This window comes from Scardinius erythrophthalmus (genome assembly GCF_964197995.2).
Source record: "Scardinius erythrophthalmus genome assembly, chromosome: 21".
NCBI lineage: Eukaryota > Metazoa > Chordata > Actinopteri > Cypriniformes > Leuciscidae > Scardinius > Scardinius erythrophthalmus.
Window position 1 is genome coordinate 13582835 of NC_138241.1, and position 16131 is coordinate 13598965.

At 37.3% G+C, this 16131-nt stretch overlaps 1 protein-coding gene across 1 annotated transcript in view; it reads right to left on the reverse strand.

Annotated features, from left to right (window-relative positions):
* hpse2 (heparanase 2) overlaps window positions 1–16131 on the reverse strand; it is a gene marked incomplete at both ends in the record, with an annotated part of 93843 nt that overhangs the window by 40600 nt on the left and 37112 nt on the right. Inside the window, 2 exons of the mRNA XM_081350782.1 lie at window positions 10117–10164; window positions 15137–15308. Of these exons, the coding sequence (XP_081206908.1) occupies window positions 10117–10164; window positions 15137–15308 (220 nt within the window). The remainder of the gene's footprint in view (window positions 1–10116; window positions 10165–15136; window positions 15309–16131) is intronic.

The window sequence follows — 16131 nt, forward strand, 5'->3', positions numbered from 1 at the left end:
TAAATTCAAATAAAAACAAACACCAAAATGGCAAAGCCATCAATCTTGATGATTCCAGTACAATATGAAATAACACAATCCACATTTTCCCACTCCAGTGAGCAAAGTTCAAATATGAATTAAAGGCATTAAAGGCCACTCTGCAAGTTTACACACAAAATAGCTAACAGATTTAGTCCATGAATTACATTAAGATGTAAAAGACAGCGATAACAAGACGCAGAGCTCTTTCTGGTCAAAGAGCCGCTGCAGCGAGCGAGTGAGTGAGTGAGAGAGAGAGGAGTTCGGGATGAAGTAGCTGTGGGCCGGCCATCTGGAGAAAGGTGTGGAAAGAGGGCCTCAATGAACTGCACCATTATCAAGCAATACGTCAAGGATCTTGACGTATCCGAAGGAATAGTGGTTCTCTGTGGACACTGGCCTTCAAAATGTATAGTCTCTATGGGATTAAATCTGCACAACACTAGAGGCCACAAATCTCCATTATCTTTGGATGCCGAACAGCAACGAGCAACTCTCAACCTCCCTAGTATCATATTTAGCTAATGTGTCTGATGTTTTAAATTCCACTTGAAAGGTATTAGCCACTTCTAAACAAAAAGACTTCTGAATTTAGCATTCAAAGTAGAGGAGACATCTGGAAGATGAGTTAAAGAAAAATGCATCTGTCTAATGGCAAACAGAAACTCCTAATGTAACAGATAACGAATACATTAGAGGAAGGTTTTATTGCTCAGAGGCTTTTCTTTCAATAGCTCGGGACACTTAATTGAATTCTTATGGTGTTTTTTTTTTTTCATATCAACTTTGCTTCGGATGTTTCTCCTAAAAATAAAAATAAATGAATAGAATAAATGAAAAAAAAAAAAAAAAAAAAAAATCAATCAAGGCAGGACAAATTGGAATATATTGTTTAAATATGAAGCAAACTATTAAAAATAGATAATTCCACTGCTACAAGAGCCATTCACATAACTTGTGATGTTTATTATTCCTGGAATTAGGGCTGGGTTATGTATGACCAAAATCTTATTTCACAATATGAGTAATTTAACTTCACGATAACGATATATATATATCACAATATTTTTGCTTTAAATAGAATTTCATGATATCAGAATTGTTGATATTATTGAAATTTCATAATTCGTCACCAAATTTCAGTATCGCAAAAATTAAGGAAAAAAAGTAAAAAAAAACAAAAAAAACTCAAGCTTACTGAAGACAAGTAAACTGTGATAAAATAAGAACAAACTTATTACAAGCATATAGGAAAACAAACTACAACAGAACAAAGACACAAATGAAAAATAAACCTACCTGAAAACCCCCAAGCACTAGAAATAAGAAATACAACATAAATGGTATAATCAAATGTATAAAAGCACTGCATAGTCTTCACTGTGTTACAAAAAAATTGAAAAGTGATTCAGTCAAGAGCAGTGAGACATTAGGGCTGTGTCCGAAATCGCACCCTACACCCTTAAAGGGCACCTATTATGCCCCTTTTTACAAGATGTAATATTGGTCTTGGGTGTCCCCAGAATGTATTTGTGAAGTTTCAGCACAAAATACCCCACAGTTAATTTATTATAACCATTTGAAAATGTCATTTTTGGGGCCTGTTTTAAAAAGAGCCGTTTTGGTGTGTACCACCTTAAATGTAAATGAGCTGCATATCCCCGCCCTGCTGCTGGACCCAGATGATGAATAGAGTCTGGCACAGAATAAACACGAAAGAGAATGGACTAAACGTCTCGGAATGGTTATTTGATACATTTATGTACTAACAAAGTTTTAATCGCGTCCCCTTTGTAATTATGGATGTGCAACACACACACACACACACACACGAATTGTGATAACGTTCGCGCAATTTTTTGAAACTACACACACACAAATACTGTGATAACGTTTGCTAAGTACAAACGATTTTTTTTTTCTTAAGTACAAACGAAATTATATTTATGCCAGGGGTGCTGTTGCGTCATGTTGACATTACTTGTCGTACAGGTGCTTATGTGGCAAATGTGAGAAGATGGCTACAGAACCAGAAAACATATGCTGCAGGGAGATAGACGTTTATATACTGTCTATGGAGATAGAGCAGACCTTAATTTATTTACATTTGTAATTGCTGCAAAAAAATGATACGTGACACAAACTGTCTGACGTTGTTTGTTGAGACATCCTATGACGACGACAATAAATAGCTTTAGACGCAGATTTGTTGTTGAACTGGCTGACATCGATTGAAATGACTATTTGCTCAAAAATCATAAAATACACTTACTTCTTCTGGAGGTGACGTTGGATCGCGAACAGTAGGCAACGATCCACACTTGAGGATTAACTTTAACCCTCGTTCACTAAACAGTCAGTCAGAAAATGATTCGCGCAAAACATAAACGTATTTAGGAAGTTTAAGTAGCGCCTTTTCTTCATAAATAAAATCCATCCGCTGCGTTTTCAGTGGCTCTGATGTCAGTGAAGACAGTCCATTCTTACATCCCACAACAGAACACCTACAGAACACCTGTAACGTTACTCTTCTTAGGAGACATTACCGGCTGTCGTTGAAACAATGGAGGATGGTGTACAGATCACAGAGGGCGGGGTCTATGCCAAAACCAGATTGTCAATCAAACCACGTCGGTGGGGCTTAGCGCAATTCTACGTCACAGTGAGAGTAATCTCGGAACAGGGCGTTCTGAGACAGTGCTTATGATTTATTGAGATTGATAAAAATCCACCCAGTAGTTTTTTTACATTCTAGGGTGGTTTTGCTGACACACTGCCAACACACATTTATGTTCAAACCATGTAACACCATGTAAAAGTGAATTTTGCATAATAGGTGCCCTTTAAATAGGGCACTATTTGAGGGGGAAGCCATTTCAAAGTCCTTTTAGGCAAGTCGTGCCACTCGGCCGCCATCTTGGCAACGCCTCCGGGCAGCTATTTCGGACTAACAAGACCAGGCTCCTATCTAAATGAATGGGCAGAGAGTCAGAACTGCACTTTCACTGGACACCGGGACATAAAAACTGCATGTATAGAAACAGCAGTAAAATATGATAAAAATCGCTGAAAAAGTTTGATGACTTTGCCCCAAAATAAGGTTTAAAACGCCTTTTCCCCCACAGTTTATACTTTTACTACGCATGCGCAAGGATTCACGTTCACGACACCAACTTCATTCACGTCTCTATCCAGAATGCCGGTGTTGTGCCAAGCACTTAAACAATTATATGTATTTAAATGTCTGAAACCTAAAATAAACATTATGTGGTTAAAACACTGAACAGTTGTGATATAGCCTATGACAAGCGCTGAGCGCGTCCGTCTTTGGCTCAGCGCCAGTCACAGCGCGAAAGCACAGGTTGAATATGGCAGTTATGTCACGTCACTGTACATTCGCTCCTTATTGGTCAGCTGCTGACTGTTAAAAGCAGATGATTGGCTTTCCAGCGGGAGGGGCGGGACATGTGCATACAACCGCCATCTTTGCCGTTACGGGTTTTCCTTATATATTTGTATTGAGGATTGAGGAAGTGGCATGTCTCATATAAATTGTCTCTGGCCATTTGTAGTGGTGTCCGAAACCATAGTGGACATTATTGAGTGCACTCATTTAATCCCATAATGCACCACAATAATGAGTGTACAAATGATGTACACTCAATAATAGAGAATACCAATAATGCATTGTGAGAGTCACGCGCTAAATGCCTTCCCGTGTTTCCCCAGAAGATGGTGCCCACAGCTGTATCATCCATCCATTCATTTTCCAAACTACTGGTCCAATGTGGGTACAGCATAATATCACAAAGGTATAAATTCCTTTTTAAATGATTTCATTGTTTAATTAAGATTTATACATAATAGTAGTTTTCATTATTACTGGAGCTTCCAGTTTGGTATATTAGGCTGTCGTCACTTTAAGATCGACTGCACGGATCCAATATACTGTTTTATCTCAACTGTATACGTTCACTTAAGACATAAACGACTGTTTATTTGTATTTAACCGTTCAAGCCCAATTATGCTGCAAAAAAACCCTAATTTTAGTACTCACATGCTTTTTGAGAAGCAGGTTCATGTGCGTGATTCTCTCAGACAGCACGCGCATATAGCGAAATGCGTTCTCTTTCCCTGCTTATTGCACTTCAACGATAAGTTTTGTGATGGCCAGCACATCAACATCATGTGAGCGTAACCGCGATAGAGACGGTAGTCCAAAATCTATACTGGTTGAAACATTTCTAATCCACGGTTAATCGTGTCTACCGGTTAATCGTCCACCCCTACCTGGAATCATCCTTTACTGTAAAATGATAATTACGCATCAGAACGTGTGAGCACATATGGCTTGAGTCTGACTAAGTTTTTTTTATAAAATTCTCCTCTCTGACACCCTTTCCTACTTCCTTTTCTTTTAATCAGGGTTGACCTCCAGATTAATGAGTCTGTTTAGCCCACCCTCTCTCTGTAGACGCAGGGGGGCTGTCTAATTGAGGGAGAAATGCAAACTTGTTTATGCCCTTATAACTTTTAATGACCGCAGCTATTGCATGCACTTGATAAAACACTTGGAGTTTCTCATTACTGGATAATTCAAAGCCACTCAGCATGGAACTAATTAAAGTCATTGAAAGCACATCCAGCCGTCATTGTGCTGGGAGATAAAAGAGAGCGGCCATTCGCTAATGAGCTTGTTTGCCATATTGCAATGCAGTGTTGAGCAAGTCAAACGCTTTCTGAGTGAGAGCTTATAAGGCGACTGCACATCTGAAGGAAAACTACAGAATGAGATGTAAAAAACTGCCCTTCATATTTCGCTGAAGCTCTCTGAACACAGCATCTGTGATTCCTCATGATATCGCACAAACCCCCTGACCTGGATCTGGCCTTGTCGGTCTCCAGCAGTCGGCAGTGACTGCTCGTGTCAGACTTGAGCTCGACACTGCACTCCACTCCAGACAAACTTTTTTTTCTGTTCTTCTTTTTGTCTTTAAATAAAACAAATAAGCCAGGGCAAAACAGAGTATATTGTGTAAATATACAGCAAACCAGACATTTTATTCTATATTTTTTCATTAAAATACAGTACATTTTCACTTTTAAAACTTAATATGAAAATAAATGAAATAATTAGTTAAGCCAGGGCAAAACACATTGGAGTATATTGTATAAATATACAGTAAACCATTAACAATTTATAATTTCATCACTACAAGAGCGGTTCACATTACTTTTGTAAATAAAATTTTACATCTAATGAAAAACATTTTTCTTAAGAAAATACTTTTTATTTGTTGCAACTTAAACTTAAGTTAAGTTAAGTTAAGTTAAGTTACAACAAATGATTTATTAAGTATTTAAGTTAAATTATGGAAGTTGTCCAAGCTATATCTCATGTCAATGACAGCTATAAATTCACAAAACACACTTTGCCCAGACTGTGCTTTATTTATTTATTTAAAGCCATTCTATTGGATGCTTCCAAGACCAAATCATTCGCAATTCAGACAAACATTATCTTTCTCAACCAACTAGATAACTTTACTTTGGAAACATTAATCAACAGAATTCATAATACAATACTTGACAGAAAAACATGGGCAACCAATAATATCATCAACTCTGTTACTGAGGCAGACAAATAACCAGATGTCCAGACTTTCAGCCAAATTCCATTAAAAAAAAAAAAAAAACCCCGTCATTTTATACAACATCCAGAGCTGTGTCTGCGGTAATCAGCACAAATAAAACTTGGGGAAGTTCCACAGAAGTACACACATCGTTCACTGTTAACCCTGATAACAACTTCCTTTCCTAAAATTAATGACCTGATATCAGGCATTACATAATTTTCTTGTCTAATGCGTCAAACTGGAAATTATGGCTATAGATTAGAAGTGCAATTTGTCCACGTAAAAAACACATATCTATTTTAAGGGTTTGGGAATCTTTTAGTTTGGTTCTTGTCCGTCTTTTAGTTTGGTATTCCAGTTGGCTTTTATTTTGAAGGTCTTTTTCATGTTCTTGGCTTTGTTTTATTTGTTGTTTGGAACTTCTTGGAACACTGAACAATATTTTTTTTGCTCTGATTTTGTCAAGATGCAGATGACCTCATGCGAACCTGGCAGAACCCAGGAAGAAGAACATATAGCTCATGATAAACATTTGTTTTTACGCAAATGCAACCCATAAATCAGTCAAAGCTCTGACATCACATGATTCAAAATCCTGTTTGGTGCAAAAGCTGACAGGTGCATGACACAAGGTGACTGATAATCACACAAATCAAATCACAGCATTACATCACCATATCATTTATCACCCTCAGTGTGGTTGCCAGTAGAACGCTGTGTTGTCAATGAACACCTGCCAAGCTAACTGAAGCATTGCCATTTTGTTTCTTTACACATCATCTTCCAAGCATTGGGCCGGTTTTATAGTCAGAGATATTGGCTGCGTCTGAAAGCTTAAAAATGCTTCGGAGGATGCATTCCTAGGTAGGAAGGCATAAAGCCACGTTTGAATCCTTTGTAGCTTCATTTTGAGTCTCCTGAAATACCTTCATCTGATCGATTTTTTAAGCTGCATAGATGCATCATTTGCTGCCTTCGAACTCAACAGCTTCGGAGTCGTTGGGAATGGTTATATAACTTTTTTGAGGTTGAACGGTGGCCGTCTCGCTTCCCCCTAGCGCCTGTGAGTGGAAAAAACACCCTTGCAACTTTGGGCCGGCAGGCCGCCAATATATCAGGTCTCGCGATGTAACGAATTGCTTTACGGCACTGCACTCAACATTTATATGCTAGCCTTCCGTGTATCATACATGCCTCAGTGGACATGGCTCCGTGCGTTCACTGGCTTCTTTGAAAACAAATGCACATGACCAGAGGGAGAAGACGGGAGGGGGGAGAGTCGACAATGAGTTTTTACGACACTGTTGTCAAATATATATTCCGAAGCTGTAGGGGGAGCTCCATAGAGAAACCTGCGAGCAAAAAGCGAGAAAACACTGCAAAAACAGTTTGCCAAAACTGCATAGCGCCGCTTTAAGATTTTGTTTATATCGCCCACCCCTAATTGTAGTAATTAAATATTTGCACAGTTATCACCAAAGCTTGCTTGTTGTAGATCATTAAACTGTTTTACTGCCTCATAAGTCTGAAATCAGTTGTGTGTGCAAACGCTGCCTGCAAAGTCATTGCCTGATAGAACAGCGAGCCAACAAGTCTAAGCTTTCGGACGCAGCCATCGTGTAAAATCCCATATTTGACTAAAGAAGGCAGCATGAATACTCTACAACTAATGAGGACACACCTGGATTCAATCAGGATTTGAGAACAAAGACATGACAACAACATAAAACAAAAGGTTCAAAATAAAAGTCAGACAAGAGATGCCCAGTCCCTTACGCTCCACAATCAGAACACTTCTAATTTTCACCCTCTGAATTAACTCTCAAAGTAGGACACACAGTCCTCGCCTCCAGAAGAAGGTAATAGGATAGAGGGTTTTGACATAAGTGGTTGTTTAGAGATGAATACACTACAGGTGATAATCCTTTAGCCTCAGGAACACAGCTGCTCTAATCCCTAAAAGAGTCTTTACTGTTCAGTCGCAGGTGTAGCGTAACTGATCTCACTTATTAGAAAAGTGTGAAGTATTTATATTTATTTATGTATTCATATATATTTATAAATGTATATATTATATAAACTACTGTTCAAAAGTTTAACTTTTAAAGTTTTTCTAAAACAACAATTCACACTTTTATTTAGGTTGCATTAAACTGATGAAAAGTTACATTTATAATGTTACAAAAGATTTATATTCCAAATAAACGCTGTTCTTTAAAAAAATTTATTCATTGAAGAATCCTGAAAAAATGTATCATGCACTGTAAAAAATTATATGATCAATAAGTTATTACAACATTCAGCAAAATAAGTATTTTTTTTGTCATACAAGATTCTCATTTTTAGTCAGTTTAATGTAATTTAAGTTGAAATTACTTAAACATCCAAGTTGATTGTAGTTAAACAGCTTTTTTTTTACAGTGTGGTTTCCACAACGGTTTTCAATATTGATAATAATAAAAATGTTTCTTGAGCAGCAAATCAGCATATTAAAAAGTCACTGAAGACTGGAGTAAGCTTTGCCATCACATGAATAAATTACATTTTAAAATATATACTAAATTAAAAAAAACTGTTTTTTAATTGTAATAATATTTAACAATATTACTGTTTTTACTGTATTTTTGATCCAATTAATACAGCCTTTGTAGGCTTAGGATAGAATGGAATAGTTAGAGAATAGAATGTTTTCGTTGAAAGTATGAAAGGAATGCTAATTGTTTTAACCAAAGTGAGAAATACTATTGAACACACACCAACTGTTGACGTCTTTTATGATGCTTCTCAGTAATGGTACTTAACCAGATTAGGAAAAAAGCCTTAATTAGAGGCCTGCATGTGTTTGCTAAGAGTGTAAATTTACCTTCCAGCACATTATCCCACCTCACAGGTGTTAGAAATTAAGGCGGAGGTGAGGAAATGCAGACTCATGTTTGATTAACAACAGAGCAGGAGGACAAACTTTTTGTATGCTGATGCCTAGAGAGCAAGGTAGCCAATGACAGATACAGGTATATTACATGCAGTAAAATTTCAATAAAAGCAAATGAGATGAACTGTGCATAATGACTGTTCAAAATGAATATTGAATGATTTGAATGAATATTGTGTAATATGCTCATTACAAAATATCTGAAAACAGGTAATGTGTCTTATCCATTGACAAGGCAGTTGAATTTGAAAATGACACTGGTTTATATTACTAACGTTAACTGTTGGTAGAGAGAGAGAGAGAGAGAGAGAGAGAGAGAGAGAGAGAGAGAGAGAGAGAGAGAGAGAGAGAGAGAGAGAGAGAGAGAGAGAGAGAGAGAGAGAGAGAGAGAGAGAGAGAGAGAGAGAGAGAGAGAGAGAGAGAGAGAGAGAGAGAGAGAGAGAGAGAGAGAGAGAGAGAGAGAGAGAGAGAGAGAGAAGAGAGAGAGAGAGAGAGAGAGAGAGAGAGAGAGAGAGAGAATCGTATGTGCAAGTAAAAACATGACCTGTTACATGATTTATGTATAACGAGTGGTTCCTTACATTATTACAGAAAGGTGGTACAGTAATATGATAGAAATATGATAGAACAATAATATGAATAGTAAAAGTAACAGTAGCTCCTACAATACATTTTAACAGACATATTTAGGCATGAAAATAACTGAAGGAAATATCTATTTGCTAAGCCAACTAATTTGATTCATATTCTTTTGGTTTCTCTGGCCAATATTTTTAAAAATAAAAAATGCAATGAAAATACACGTATCGGTGCTCGGTATCGGCAAATAGGCCAAAACTATCGATATCGAATTCTTTATGGAAAAAGTGGTATCGGTGCATCCCTACTAAAAACTATTGTGCATAACAAATTATGAAATTACCTAGTGGTACTAAACTGGTTGCTTCCGGACCCAGAATCAGTACCAAAATTGTTTATTGTTAAAAAGTAATAATAAAAAGGTCCCTAAAATAAACCATTTAAAATGTATGAATAGTACTATTACTGCTCAACAATTTGACTAATTATGTAAAACCAACACTTTTTTTAAAGTTGGTATGGTCTGTAAGTTTATATATTATTTGTCCACTCCTAACTACACAAATATATAGACTCCGATGCAAAATACCCGTATATAAAATGTATACCTTACACGATTGAGTACATAGTGCATAAGTACATATTGTATAAGTTCATAGTGTATAGTCATTTGGGACACAACATTTGGGAATCACAAACACACACAACTTAATGTGCTTTTTTCAAAATGTGCACTGTTTTTCTCCTGCAGTATCGGAACAGACCTGCGTCTCATTTATGGGTCGTGACCCACCAGTTGAGAACAACTGAAACTTTTGTATTCGCATTTTGTTTTGGTTTCATACCACTGCAAAGCTGCATTGCATCTTTGGACAGATGATCTCAAAGTTTCCATAAACAATGGAGAATAATAAAAGTAAATAATTTAAAAAAGGTAAAATACCTACTGTTGCCACGTTACTGCGTCGACCACAGAACCACCGTTTTTCATAAACCTGTGAAAGAGAGAAAAATTCAGTATTGTTAAAGTCAATAGGGAAGGTTATTATTGCATTGGGAAAAACGAATGATTCTTCCGCAGTTTTAGTCATAAAAGACTCTCACAAAAAAGAACTGATAGACCCATAAGGAGGTGTCTGTTTATTTCGCTGGTGACACTGATCTCTCATGCTTACCAGGGAGCGTAGTAATCTTAATCAAACGAGGGAGCAAAACTCCTTATAAGGAGCGAAGTTTCTAAACAGTTAGTCGTGTGACGGCAATGCAAAGTTCCGCACAGAAAAATAGCGACCACCCTTCCAAAACTCCATGCCGTCCCATATTCCCCTCGTGTCTCCCTCTCTTTCCTACTGTCTGTCTGCTGAGTTAAAACTGCATTTATCATTTCCATCTGAACGAGACTGGTAGCAGCAAGGGGTGGCGTCTCGTTCTGAGGAAGACCTTCGACGAAGCACTTGTGGTTGTAATACCAAGTTTCATTTCAGCCTGCCAAAGTTATGACAGCTCAAAAAGCCCCCGCAGGAAAACACGAGACGGCTTGAGGCAGAAAGTAATGGGGCGCACCTACACTGCACATTACAACTCGCACAGAGCAGAGAAACTTAGGCACAAATTACACCAGATCGCTCAAGTGCTGAGAATTATAGGCCTCCTCGTGGGCCCAGGTTTTCCTCCTTAAAAAATAAATGACTTGAGAAGCAACAATGTTACAGAGACTTTTATTTAGGGGTGGGCATCATGACCAAAACCGTATCACGATATGAGTCATTTTATTAGTTATTTTTTGCTGGAAATCAGGCTGTTACAATGCCATAGTTTTAGATGTTGAAATTTTGAAATCATACATTCTACACAATACTAGCCTACTGTAACTAAAAAGAGCTCAAGCTAACTAAAGACAAGTACACAATCAGTAATACATTTTAAATGCAAGCAATAATGTCAGATTAACCGCAATTGCAAGTAATAAAATCGCACTGCAAAAAATGCTTTTCTTACTTAGTATTTGTGTCTTGTTTCCAGTCCAAATATCAAAACAATTCTTAAATGAAGATGCATTTACTAAAGTAGTAAAATGCCATAAGATATTATGTCTTGTTTCCTGGGGAAATAAATAATTATTATATACAATATTTAATATACATAATAATAATAATCATAATAATAATATATATAAATTATTTCTTTACTTTTTAAAAATATGAATTAATATAATAATATTTCTATTTTATTATATATTCATATATGTAATAATATATAATACAATGTCACATAGAATATTATTAATAGTATTATAATATTTCACATTATTTAGAATCTTTTTCTTTAATTTTGGCAGTTTGTTCTCCCATTGTTCATCCCAGTGTGTGTGTGTGTGTGTGTGTGTGTGTGTGTGTGTGTGTGTGTGTGTGTGTGTGTGTGTGTGTGTGTGTGTGTTGTGTGTGTGTAGACAGGGCCAACTGGTTGCAAGAATGAGGAAGCTCTGGTCAGGCATTGATAGATTTATGTCTGGCTCTGTCACACAGGAATTAAAACCAATTAGTATCCACTCACATAAGCCATTATTCTACGAAACCAGTTTTTGTTGAACAGCACAAAAGCACAAACAATGTTCAATGAATGCTCACAAATGAAACCCAGAGGTATTTATCTCAGAGGTCATTACAAGGAACGAATTAGAAAAATGTGGTCTTAATACTAAGCACATCAACACTGGCACTGCTTTAATAAGCTTCTGTCATAAAAATATATGTGTTTAGAATCATGGCAGTCTTGCTCAAATCCTCTTTAAAGACCACAGGCTGAACGATTGAGACATGATTCTCATTTTAAAGGGAATTCAGTCATGTGGATTTCCATTAATTATTTGTCCTTTATAGAAACAATACATTTAAGGGGTCATATGCTGCGATTTCTTGTTTTCCTTTTCCTTTAGTGTGTTATGCAGCTGTTAGTTCAAGATCTGCAGAGTTACAAAGCTCAAAGTCTCAAACCCAAAGAGATATTCTTTATAAAAGTTAAGGCTCAGCCACGCCTACCTAAAACGCTTCGTTCAAACACGCCCCCACAAATCTACGTCAGTGTGTGAGGGCAGAGTTTCATAACACCACCCACACTTATACGCAAAGAAAGGCGGCGTAACTTCTATTGCCGTCAGTGCCGCCATGTCGTGGAGACGCTGTGTTTTTTGTTGCTAAAGCCAAACTACTTTGTTTGGTCTAACAAAAGAGGACACAATTAGAAAACAGTGGTTAAGCTTTATTTACAACACTGTTCCAGAACAGTACAACCAAAATATTCGACTGTGTGCTGCGCATTTTTCGGAGGACTGTTTCCAGAACCTGGGAGAGTAGCTACAAGGCCGGCTGTGCACAAGGCTGATTCTAAAAAGTGGGGCAATTCCATCTTTGCGAGTATTGTCTACTGACTATTCAAACACGAGTTTTGAGCAGTATAGAGTAGTGCTTGCTTGTCATTTCTACGATTACAAATGCAGACATGGTTTTATGTTTACATAGTGTTCTCACACACCCGTAGCGCGGCGCAACTCGTAAAAAGACATTATGTCCCCAATGAAATAAAACCTTAACAATCTGCATTTTCCGGTTCATATTCGTGCTCGAATTGATAAGGTATTACGACATTATGCACCTGTCATTATTGCTTTGGGAGCTGATGTTCCAAATATGGTAAGGGGCGTGACATTTCCATCACACGATTAAGGTTTTTGGGCCAATCACAATGCACTGGATCGCTGGCCAATGAGAGCACACCGCGCTTTTCAGAACAATGAGCTTTGTAAAAATCGACGCGTTTCATAGAGGAGCAACAGTAATGTATAGTATGTGTAAAATAATGACTTTTTTTTTTAACCTAAAACCACGTAAACACATTATGCATTAAACCAAATACACAAAATAATGTTCTTTTTTGAACCATCATATAACCCCATTAAAAAAAAAAAAACATGATTTTCATGATGTTCATTTCTGTCAGCAGTTTTTGAATAGCCTTATTCTGCACTGTACCACTGTGTCCTAACTACACGCAAAGTGCGATTAAAGGTATCTTTTCCATGTTAATCAGAGTTTTTGTCCTAACCAGCCGCGACGGCGACACGCGATGATTCTATTTTAGAAACGGTTTCTATTTTTCTGCGACGTCGCAGCTGGAACAACAAACACAAAGTGTGGCAATGATAATCTCAGGTTCTGTTTATGTGCTTTATTTAATGTTAAAAGCATGCAGAGTGACTTTGAATATCATTTAGTGCTCCAGCTTTGTAGCTGTAAAAGACAAAGATTGTTTTAGTAACTCAGTAGCCTATGTATTTTTAATAATGTTTAAATGAATAATTCACCTCAGATCTTGAAATTAAACAAATGGAAACAAGAACGTTCAAACTGTGAACAAACAAGTGTATTCTTTGACAAAGATTGTTTTAGTAACTCAGTAGCCTATGCATTTTTAATAATGTTTAAATGGTGTAATATGTTAGCCTGACTACGTCAGACTTCATACTTCCGCTCAATTTCATTTCGCTTCTGTACTCAGTCTGAGACAGCGACATAGCTTTCCGTTTTCCTCCGGCCTGAAAACAGCCGGCCAATCAACGAACAGAGGGCGGACTGAGAGCCGTGACGTAGACGCTGATTGTACCATGGATGCGTAGATTTACTTCACATAATCTGCAAAAGTCGTTCACAGCCATGTTCACTCCGGTATTTCGCTCGATGGTTTTGTTTTCGCATCATACATGTGTTTACAGTGGAAGTTAGATGCGGCTGAGCATGCGCATAACACACGCCATAACCAAACGTTATGTGATTGGCTTACGGGTAACCAATGATTTTAAACTTCAGACAAGCGACCCCCCGCGAGAGAGAAAACACTTCTCTATTATGCCATTCCAGACTCTGTCTACGAAGCAAAGCGAAGTAGCAGAGTTTGGTATTACCAGGCTAGTAATATGTAGCCTACTTATCCATTTTCTTAAGATTGCCGTCAAGATCTGGTGCTGTGCACTTGCTGCGAGACTCCGCCCACACGCTGTTCTGATTGGCTGTGGGTTTTGATTGATTTTGATGCATCTCCTGCATCGTAAGCCTACGGTGATCGTAGAGACAATTGGTGTCAATTGTTCTACAATGTTGACTAGGCTTACTGTGCTTTTGGGAAACGCAGCCCCTGATTGGTTCTTGATTTACTGACTGCAAGTTATTTCTTTTATAATGTCTCACTGGAATTAAAATATGCTACTATGTTGCACTACATGCTCAAAATTGAGGGCTGCCGTACTGAAGCCTCTGCGCTCTTGCAGGAGAGAGTGGGAGGAACAAGTAACACACAGGTGGAACATTGCTCTGTCACGCCATTAATAGAGTGACACTTTATTTATCTGACGGTGAGTTTCATTGGTGCTACAGGCCCCTGGACTAACAATCCACATGGAGCAACATAAACACGGCTCAGCTATGTGCTTCTCCAGGCAGGCGGACTGTCCCGCGCTCTCTTAAACAATGTGCTTTGGAGATCTCTTCTACGAGCCATTAAAACGAGTCACACATCAGATAAGCCCTTCTGCCAACACCATGTGTGAACAGTCACAATGCCTTTCTACACTGAAAGCGCAAAACCCCACATGATGTGACAATCACATCCAATAAGAACATATTTAAGACTCACACTGCTAAACTGTGGCTCATCTACAAAGTTAAACTGCTTTATGTCAGCATGACTATCGCTAAATTCCCATTTTTTTGTTACGTTACGTTTTCTATTGTAAAATGTAATTTATTCCTGTGATGGCCGAATTTTCAGCATCATTACAGCATTTTTTTTGCATTATAAAAACAGCCAAAAAAATCCTAACCTATTTGGTTTATAAGTTGTCACGCATGTCAAACATACAAATAAGCGCATGCAGGGAGGCTGCTATATTTCTGAACAAATGACAGAGACACTCACCCGTCTAGTAACAGGATTGCGTTTTTACGAGGATGGCCGACGTTGGGCCCATAGAGGTTTGCTCGGCTGTAGAAACGCACCGACTGCAGTAACGTCCTCAGAAGAGCGTAATCCTGAGCCAGACGAGAGCTGTTGACTGAACGAGAAGCCATCGTGCGGTAACTGTTGGGCTCTGTGCGGGGAAATAAAAGAAAAATATACATGATGAGATTCTGCTTTACCAATTAAGAATGAATTCATTTCAAATGGAATTCGGGATTTGTTTAATGGTTTTGAAAGTCTTTGAAAGAAATATTATTACAATTTAAAACTGTTTTCTGGTTAAAAATATTTTAAAATGTAATTTATTCCTGTGATGCAAAGCTGAATTTTCAGCATCATTACTTGAACTATTTTTATCAATTGAATACCCTTTTTATCAATTCAGTGCATCCTTGCTTATATAGACACAGAGCCGTTCAAAACTTTAACATTTAAACATTACTAGAAGTCTCTTATGCTTATCAAGCCTGTGATTAAAAAGAGTTCTATTTTAACTTTTTATTCATCAAAGAATCCTGAAAAAAGTATCACAGGTTATTTTATAATAAGCAGCACAACTGTTTCCAACAACGATAATAAATCAGCATATTAGAATGATTTCTGAAGGATTGTGTGAAAATCCTGTGATAATAATGTGTGACAATGATGCTGAAAATTCAGCTTTGCATCACAAAAATAAATATGATTTTAAAGTATATTCAATTAGAAAATCATTATTTTAAATTTTAATAATATTTCACAATATAACTGTTTTTTCTATATTTTTGATCAAATGATTGCAGTCTTGATGAGCAGAAGAGATTTCTTTCAAAAAACATTAAAAATAGTAATGCTTCCCAACTTTTGTCCGGTACTGTATATCCTGTTTAATCATTATGTTTATTTTTTTTTTTTTTATGTTGGAGCTTGACAATTGTCGCAAGTAAAAAAAATGCATTTTTGGGTGAACTATC